This window comes from Nannospalax galili, unplaced genomic scaffold (assembly GCF_000622305.1).
Source record: "Nannospalax galili isolate Female #2095 unplaced genomic scaffold, S.galili_v1.0 scaffold538, whole genome shotgun sequence".
NCBI classification, from domain to species: domain Eukaryota; kingdom Metazoa; phylum Chordata; class Mammalia; order Rodentia; family Spalacidae; genus Nannospalax; species Nannospalax galili.
This window is the reverse complement of record NW_008343842.1, coordinates 35,697-45,068: the sequence shown is the minus strand read 5'-3', so window position 1 is coordinate 45,068 and position 9,372 is coordinate 35,697. Positions and strand designations below refer to the sequence as shown.

General features: G+C 53.2%; 1 protein-coding gene across 1 annotated transcript in view; it reads right to left on the bottom strand.

The window, feature by feature from the left end:
- Positions 1-9,372, bottom strand: part of Kcnk17 (potassium two pore domain channel subfamily K member 17) — an 11,216-nt gene that overhangs the window by 1,415 nt on the left and 429 nt on the right. The window contains exons 2-4 of the mRNA XM_008840195.2: positions 6,137-6,251; positions 3,460-3,620; positions 2,971-3,145 (exon numbers count right to left, since the gene is read on the bottom strand). Coding sequence (XP_008838417.1) covers positions 2,971-3,145; positions 3,460-3,620; positions 6,137-6,251 — 451 coding nt within the window. The remainder of the gene's footprint in view (positions 1-2,970; positions 3,146-3,459; positions 3,621-6,136; positions 6,252-9,372) is intronic.

Here is a 9,372-nt window from a genome sequence, read left to right as displayed (position 1 = left end):
TCTCTCTCTCTCTCTCTCTCTCTCTCTCTCTCTCTCTCTCCCCCCTTCTCTGTTTCTCCAGCTGTCATTCCTCTTGCTGGGCCCTCAGCTCTGAAAGCTCTTTATTTCATTACTGCTCTTGACCTGCGACCATCCCCTCATCCATACAGCTCTGCTCAGACATCCCTCCTTAGATCCCTAGAGAGCAGCCTGGCTCCTCTGTCTCACTCCTGCTTCCTGAGTCTTTTCTGGGTGAGCCACTTCCTCAGCTGTGATGACTGTCTCCAGGGTGATACAGGCTAAAGTGGCACAGGGAAGGTGGATCTGAATACAGAACTCTCCCAACGCCTAGAGCTGAGCACCATGTGCTCGCCACCTGATGCCCTGGGTCAGCGATGGTGAGGCACTGGACAGAAGGGGACTTAGCTGACTCTTGTTATGGGCCTGCTCAATGGCTTGCTCTGTTCCCTCTGCTTCCTGGGATCTGACCTGCCTCCCTCATCAGAGTGGGACGATGCTTGGGGGTGAAGACCAGCCTCCTAGGTTCCTGCAGCCTTTCCTGCCTTGGCCCATCCTCCATCGGGTCCTGCTGGCCTCACATCAGACCTGGTCATGTTCCCTGGCTCTGGCCACAGCAGGAGCTGCGGCTGGATTACGCTGATTGGGCAATGAGGTTGATTCCACTGTGGCTCTAAATGAGATCAGTGGAGCCGGCACCGGGCCCAGGAGTGGCTCCTGCTTCTGGCCACAGAAGAGGGGGAGGCAAATTCTCCCCTGGATTTCATTTTTTTTTTCGGTGGAGGGGGGAGGAGAACCAGCAGCTGGTGAGGCGCTCTACTGAACTAATACTAACGTGATTGTGGATGAGGGCTGTGGGAGGAGCTGATGGCTGGGGCCTGGGTGGCTCTGGTCACCAACTTCAGGCAGGAACATAACACCCAGGTGTGTGTGTGTGTGTCTGTGTGTGTGTGTGTGTGTGTGTGTGTGTGTGTATGTGCACACATGTGTGCACCCACGGCACAGGGGCTCAGCATTCCCACCCAAGAAAGGGGTTGGTCCATCCCTAGGGGACCAGGAGAGCTGAAGTTTAAGGAGGAGGCATGGAAGGTTCTAGAACATGTATAGTTTGGGAGTCCTCCCTAGATTTGACTTGATTCACCTGCTTTGGGGTGTTAAGTAACTCCCTGCCTTTCTCTGGGCATCATATTCCTTATCAACATAAGCAAGAGTCCTTATAGATAAAGTGGCCAAGGGCTCCGGAAGTGGTTCTCTGCAGAGGTATGCAAAGCTGAGGGCCCACAGTGGGCAGCTCTGCTCTGCCTACAGCCCCTCTGGCCTCGAGGACTTTGGACCAGACCCCAGGGCAGGGAGCTTTATTGCAATAGGCTGAGAAGGTTTCCCATCCTCTTGAAGCAGGAGGCTCCCTGGGTAGCTCCCTCCCAAGGGACCCTGGTGGTCCTTGATACTCCAGCTACCATAGGCTGTGTCATGTCTCTGCCCCTCCCTGGAGGCTGGCGAGTGCCTCTCCCCCCATTTCGAGTGCCCTTGTCTAGAGAATGCTGCCTAGTAGGGAATTTTTATTTTGTTTTTGAGACAGGGTCTTGTGATATAGACAAGGCTGGTTTTGAACTCATGATCCTCTTGCCTCTGCCTCCTTAAATGCTGGGATGGCAGGTGTGGGCTGCCTTACCTGGACCTAGTTGTGGAGTCTGAACTCCATCCTAAGGCAATGGGAAAACTTTGAAGGTTATTAAAGGAGCTAGGCAGAGGACATATTCCTAAGAGCCCAGGGGAGTGAGGATAAAGGCTGCATGAATCCATGGGTGCTAGGCCTTAATTATACTGTGGGTGGGACCCCCTGAGGGTTGTTCAGTGCCCAACCTATACTGCTTTACACAACAGTCCTGCTCAGACAAGAGCAACAGCAGCTTGAATAGAGAAGACAGATTCCAGAATTGTCCCCTGAGCTGTGAGGGGCAATCATGGTCCTTAGACACATCTTTCCACAGTGAGGGTAGAGGCAAGAACCTGATTATGTTGCAAAAGCTTGGGCAGACCTTTCTATCTGAGGAGTAGAGACCTTGAGCCCAGAGGTCAAAAAGCGACGGCAGCCCCTTAGCAATCACAAGGCAGATCCTTTACAGTCAGGGACACTCAGGCCCAGTGAGTGGCATGGGAGTCTTTCTAGAAAGAACATGAGTTTGGAGGTCAAACAGATCAGAAGTTGTATCTCCCTGGGCCACCTCAGGCAGATGGCTTGGCCTCTCAGAGTTTCAGCTTCCTCCTTGGTAAAACGGGCTGCTGCTCACTCTTTTGTTAACTGAGTGAATAGCTTGTTACTCTGGAAAAGCCTCATCTTCAGTCCACTGAAGGAACATGGGGCAGCCTGCTCCTCACTCTAGGGACTTGCCTGTGAGTGGGAGGTGTGGATCCCCATGGCAGGTCTGGTGGTGAAGGAACCCATTCTTAGAGATCTTCAGGGCCTGCAGGGGAAGGAGAGGCTGAGCTCTAGCCACCTACAGAAACTGTCCCTCCACTGCCACCTGCTGGACTTTGGCCTTCATGGTCTCGGGACAGTGGCCCCTGGGTTGTTTTCTGCGCCCTGGTGGGATGGGATCTTTGCAGGCTTTAGGTTTGCTGTTTTTCTCTGGGGGCTAGGGAAGATTGGGGTCTCACAAATCCCCTGGATCTCCTGTCTGAGACCTCATCTGGAACTGGGGATGGGATGCATTTCACAAGTCATCGAGAAAGTGGGCGGAAAGGAGACCAGAGTCAGCCTGTGACCCCTAGTACTCTGAGCCCACAGTCTCGGAGGAAGGCTCCAAGCAGACATAAGTCCCACATACGGGACTTTAGCCCACCACACTGCGTAAAGGGCACGACCTGCTTAGGCCACCAAGGCATTCGTGTGACCCGCACCCAGCAGACGCTGGGGTGGGGGTGCCCAGGCTTGCAGCTGAGTCCTTGCCCCGCCAACCCCGGGCCTCTCACCAATCACATAGTCTCCGAAGCCCACGGTGCTGAGAGTGATGAAGGCGAAGTAGAAGCTCTCCATGTAGCTCCAGCCTTCCATGTGGGAGAAGAGCAGAGGCGGCAGCAAGAAGAAGACCAGGAGGCCAGAGAGCAGAGCAGCTGAGCCTGTCAGCCACTGTCCCCGAGCTGGGTCCTGCAGGGTGCGGGCCTGTGGGTCTGCTGCCCGGAGAGAGAGGGGCGCCCCAGACTCACCTCTCCAGCGTTGTGTCCCTCACATTTCCTGCTAAAAGTCCCTGGTGGCTTTGATGCGCGTGCCCTTTGGCCTGCTCACCCTGAGCACGGACTCTCCTCTCCGTTATGACCAAAGACCGCATTCTGGTCCTTGAAGCTCAACCCTACCACCCCCGCCCCCAGTGTTCCCCGTCCCACCCCTTTTGGTCCTGCACCCCATTCCCACCACATCCTCTCCTGGAAGTGAGCCCTCCCTGTACGCCGCTACTCCCTCACCTGCCATCGGCCTCCCAGCCTGTGGGCACAGCGGCGCACTCCACGTTGCATAAGGTGGCTCAGCCGGTTGAGCACCAGGAGGTTGAGCGGGATCCCCACAAGAACAAAAAAGATGCAGAAGAGGCGGGCGGCCATGGTCTGAGGGCTCAGGTTGCCATAGCCTGAGGCGAGAGGGAGAGGTGGTTGAGGGGCCTGGCTCTGGGTATAGCCAAGGCGGTTCTTCCCCAACCCCCTCCCCCATTCCACACCAACTCGGTTGGTGCTTACACCAACAGCAGCTCTGACAATGGGCAGCTCTGACAATGAGCCAGAGCCAGGTTGGTGCATCAACTCCCAGCATCCCCCACTGGCTGCATTTCCTGGACCTGCCCACTTCAAGGCTGTGGGACCTTGGGCAAAGGCCTTGATCTTTTTGATCTGGATTCCTCCACCTTAAAATGGGGCGCAGACATTCCCTGGTGGTGGACGTAATGACGTCACTGGTGGGAAGGAGAGTCCCTGAGCCTCAAGTGTGTTCAAGGACTAGTGAATTGATGGATGAATGGTGGAAGGTCGCTCTATTGGCTTCTGGTGGGAGAACCTCAAAGGACTCTTTCTCTAGACCCTCCCCCTCCATTCCCCTCTTTTCTGGGTCTTCTGTTTTGTTTTGACACAGGGCCTCTTATAGCCCAGGCTGGCCTCAAACTTGCTATATTGCTGAGGATATTGAACTCCTGATCCTCCTGCCTGCACCTCCCAAGTGCTGGCATCACAGAACTATGACTTGGGGAACAGGGTGGTGGCGGGGCAATTAACTGCTGTGCTCCACCGAGTGTCCTTGTCCCGTGCCTATTCCCACTTCATGTGTGTGCTCTTAAGGCCACAGTCCCAGGCTGTCCCACCGTGCATCCTGTGTGGGAAGCTCCTGCGATTCTGTAAGTCCCTGAGATGAGAAAGCAAGGCAGTCTCCCACTGGGCTCCAGATTCCAACTCTGCTGCCCACTATAGGACCCTGGATGAGTTTCCTGGTTGTGATATGAAAATAAGACCTCTCCGTGGAGGTAACCTCGATGAACAAAATGAGATCTCAGTAGGGCTTGTGGGTACAGTGTCTTATCTAAAAGCTCCTCAGAGGTCTTCTGTGGGGCTGGGTGAGGGCTTTCTCTGTCTTTACTCTTAGGATGGAACTGAGTGCTAGAGACAGGACAGAAACAGTCCAAGTAGAGCCAGAAGACACAGAGGGACTCTGAATGGGCAGTGGGTGTGGAGATATGGGGTTCTGAGGCTAGCCCTTCCTCCCACCCCCATCTGGAAGGCACAACCTATGGCAACCATGCTCTATGTGGTCTCCCTAGCTCTGGAACTCAATCCTCACTGGCTGAATGTATCCTTAGGGGAATTCCCCAGTAAAGCAGTTGCTGCTGAATGCCTGGTGTATGCCAGGTCTCCGGCTGGCTCCTGGGAATGCAAAGATGAAGAAACTCGCTGGGAGATGGCTCAGTCAGTAAAGTGCTTGCCTCACAGGCATGAAGACCTAAGTTCAGATCCTTAGCACCCACATAAAAAGCTGGCTGTGGTAGCATATGCCTGTAATCCCAGTGCTGGGGGGACAGAGACAGGAGGATCCTTGGGACTCTCTGGCCAGCTAGTCTAGCCAGTTTGGCAAGTCCCAGGTCCTGGTAAGAGATCCTGTCTCAAAAAATAAGATGGATGACTCCTGAGAAAAGATATCTGAAGTTGGTCTCTGGCCTCCACATGCACACACATGTACACATGCACTCCCTGTGCAAACACACACACATGCGCTCACATACTTGAATGCGCACACCTTAAATACAGAAAATATAGATAAATAAATAAAGGTGAAGAAGCACCACGCTGGTCTGTGGATCCTTCCAGATCTCTGGGAGGTCCATACAGATGGAAGAACCTCTCTCTCTGTCATCTCTCTGTCTCTGTCTCTCTCTGTCTCTCTGTCTCTCTCTCTCTCTCTCTCTCTCTCTCTCTCTCTCTCTCCAAGACTGGACAACCTCCCAAAAAGTAGTGGCTGACTTAAAGGTTGTTACATAAAAGGTTCTGGGATGTTCATCTCTCCCTCTAGGGAGAAGGCAGAGAGCTGTGGGAAGGAGCCTGTCACTGGTGGGGTGCGTCTGCCACCTGGTGGTAAATCCTGGGCTATGCAGGAGATGTGAACAAGAATATTGGGCCAGCCCATTGGATTTATGGCTGGGGATTCCGAGCTGCAGGGACCCAGTGCTTCTCTGTTCACACTGTTTACACACCACAGTCCCCAGATATCTTTTGGGAACAAGTTCTACCTCAGCTGTGCTGAAGGCCAGGCTCTGGAGGAGGAAAGGGGCCCGGAGGATGGTGACAGTGGACTAGGGACACTGGTAGGCTGAGATGGACTGTGTGAGGGGTTGGGTAGAAAGATCCAAGTCTCCAAATTTGAACATGTACACAGACCCCCCCCCCCGCCAAGTATCTGTTGGAATGCAGAAACAAAGTTCATGGGGCTTAAGGCCTAAGATGGTGCCTATAGGCAGGTGGGGGCCAGGAAGCAGAACTGACTGCTTTATAGGTGTGATACCCTGTGACACCCTGGATAACCCTCCTGAATGCTGCCACCAGTTTTACTGCCCCATCAGGGAGCGGCCACCTCCCCAGCCCCACCAGCCTGCCTCCACGCCGCCCTTACCGATGGTGGTGATGGTGGACACAGAAAAGAAGAAGGAGCCCGTGAACTCCCAGCGCCCCATGCTTGGGGTATTGCTCAGGAAGTGGACCCCATCTTTGTAGGCTTGAATGATGCCCTGAGAAAGAGGTTACAGTGACCAACAGGCTTTGGAGATGGGGGGGCTGTGCCCCTGCATCCCAAGACATAAGCACACACACACACACACACACACACACACACACACACACACCACGCCTACAACCACACTCTTACAGAGTCCTCATGTTGTACACATAATTCCTTCAAAATGAAACACCCCCACCCCCACCCCGGAGGAAAGAAAGAAACTCATGTAAGTTACATTGCTGGGGAGCTGCCTGCAAATTGGGCAACGAGCTCCATGGTTGTAGCTTTTGGGAGCTGTAACCCATGCTGGGGTGGGCTATTCAGTGATGCAGCTGCCTTTGAGCCTCCCCTGTAAGTGACCCCAATAAATTCACTGGTCCATTCAACCAGGCCTGGGTGGAATTATTTCTTTGGTCTGTCATTAGTGCCCTATCTAGGGTAAATGGAATGCTCTTCATGTGTCCAGAGGGAAAAGTCTCACAATATCTCACTCTTTACTTCAATCTGGACAGGGCAGGGGATCTCTACCTCTATCATGGCTCCCCAAAAGTAAGGATCATAGGGACAGCTCCTTCCCCTCTTCACCCTAGTGCCAGGTCAGGGTGGGTTCTGGGATATCTTATGGGTTTAACTACTCATTTGCCATCTCGCTCAGTCCCACTCTCGCATGGAGCACTAGACTGGTCATCACAGGAAGATGACAGGGACGTGACCTGATCCTTCAGTGGGTCAGAGAACTGAGTTCACTCTGATATGGGGCCATCACTGCTGCTTTGGATGGTGAGGAGGCTGTCCAGAAATTCCTCGATTTCTCCATGTCTCAGTTTCTTTATCTGCAACACTATTGGTGGCCATTTCATAAGTTTCTGTGATAATTAAATCTGTGGAGAATTGGGGCTGGAGAGATGGTTCTGTGGTTAAGAGCACTGGTTGCTCTTGCAGAGAATCTGGGTTTGGTTCTGAGGCTCCACATGCAGGTTAACAATCATCCATGAGTCCAGTTCTAGAGGATTTGGCACCCTCTTCTGGCCTCCATGAACACTGTACAACATGGGTGTATTTACATACATACAGGCAAAATACTTATACATATAAAATAAAAATGAATACATAAAAAAATCTGTGGAGACTTACAACAGTGCCTGGCCCATGGCCAATGTCTACAGGGTCTGTCCTTTCATTATTTGGGATATTATGTTGTAGGACTACAGAGAAGATGGGGCAGATGCAGAAGGCTTTATGGTGGAGGTGATGTTTTAGCTGGCCCTGAGGGCCTTCCCCTTGGAAGGACATTTAGGTAGAGGGGACAACAATAGTAGAGGCTGGGAGGTGAGACTGTGCCTCAGACCAAAAAAAAAAATCAGATTAAGAGGCAGTTGAGGCAGTTGAGGCAGGGTTGGAGTGACAGGCCTTATTATGGGTCACTGAAGAAATCAGAGGTGTGCTCTGTGGTGGCTGGCATTAGCAAGGGGTTAGCTGTGAGGGTCTCCTGCAGGGGTGTGTGATGAAGGGGATCTGGCTTGTGTCCTAGCATGTCATGGTCCAGGGGACAAGAGGAGAGATGAGGAAGTCTGGGTTCCTGACTGGCCTCACTTGGAGTGGGCATTGAGGAAGGCACTGTAAGGACTGTGAGGGTGTGTGGATAGGGGGATCAGCGGTGGATCTAGAACAGGTGAGAGGCATGGCTAGGGGTAGGAAGGCTTACTCTCAACCTTGACAAATTCTTGATGTACATATCAAAGAGTCAGAGGATCTGGATACCAACTGTTATTCTTGGGGATAGCTGGAGCCACAGGAAAGCTGGGGCAGGGATGAGCTGGGATGTATCAAGAGGTTGGAGGGAAGGCACAGAGACTGGACCCTTGCTGAGAACTCTGGGAAACATCCACATGCATATTGGTTTATATGGAAGCAGGTGGCTAACAGCCTCAGCTCTTGGCTGCGTACTTTGCATTCGTACTAACCGCCTTGGAGCCTCAGTTCATCTCCAAATGGGGATGGCAGTGCCTGCTAGAGGGGAAGGTGAGCAGGCAATGGGGTGGGGCAGGGGAAGCACTGCAACAGAGGTACTGATGGTGGTGGTGGCAGGGAGGCATCACTGAGTCCTCAGCAGAGTAGGCCCTGCCCTGACTAGCTCTGGATCCTGCCCAGTTGGCCTGTCCTAGACGTTCAGAACTCTACCTACACTCAGCACTCCTGTTCCACGTCAACAATTTCCTGTTCCCTTCAGGGATCTGGCTTTGGTTTGGGGACTTGGGGACACAGTGTCTGCCCTTCTCTGTAAAGGAACCATTGGAATAGAGCGAGAATTCTGGACTGGGGCATGTGGGTCTAAACTCCCGTCCTGCACCTGGAGGAAGAGATGGGGATCAGGATACTAATGCGGCCACCGATTTGAGCAGCTGTCAGATCTGTGTCACAGGTCATGAGTGAAAGAGAGCTCCATGGGAAATGCTGCCAGGACGAGCTATGTCCTGGCTCTTTTCCTTCAGGTGTCCTCACTTTCTGGGGAGCCTTGGCTCAGTAACCTCAGCATCCTCCTGCTCCCTTTATCACTTCAGGCACTGCAGGTGGGGCAGAGTCTCTGCTCTTAGAGTCCAAATACCCCCACTAAAGAGGTCCCAGCCCTGGGTCCAGCCCCCTCTCTCCTTTGCCCCCACCCCAGGCAAGCCTACATTGACTCTATTTCACACACCTGGATAGGCGGAGCTGCTTTCCCCTCAAATTTCCACCCCCCTGCTCTGGGTGTGGTACCACCTTAGAGCCTGGCCCCGCCCCCAAGACTCATATTTGCCTCCCTACCCATTTTTGGAAGAGGCTAGGTGTGGCCTTTCATCCTTCACCCAGGATCCCAGTAAGTCCCATGCAAGGCGGCCACCAGACCAAATGCTACCTGTTCCCATGATGACCCTACAGCGACAGCCCCGAAGCTTGTGACCCAGGGAAGCATTCCTTCTGTGTTCCCCATTCCCCAATTAAAATGTCTGTATTCCAGATGGGCCTCCCTACAGGGCTAGTTGTCCAAGTTCCTTAAGGAGGACTTCTGTGGAGGTGCCTCGTTAGAATGAATCCAGCCCAACTCTGTAGTTCCCCACTCTGAAGCCTGAATCTCCCCCCCTCCCCTCCCCTCC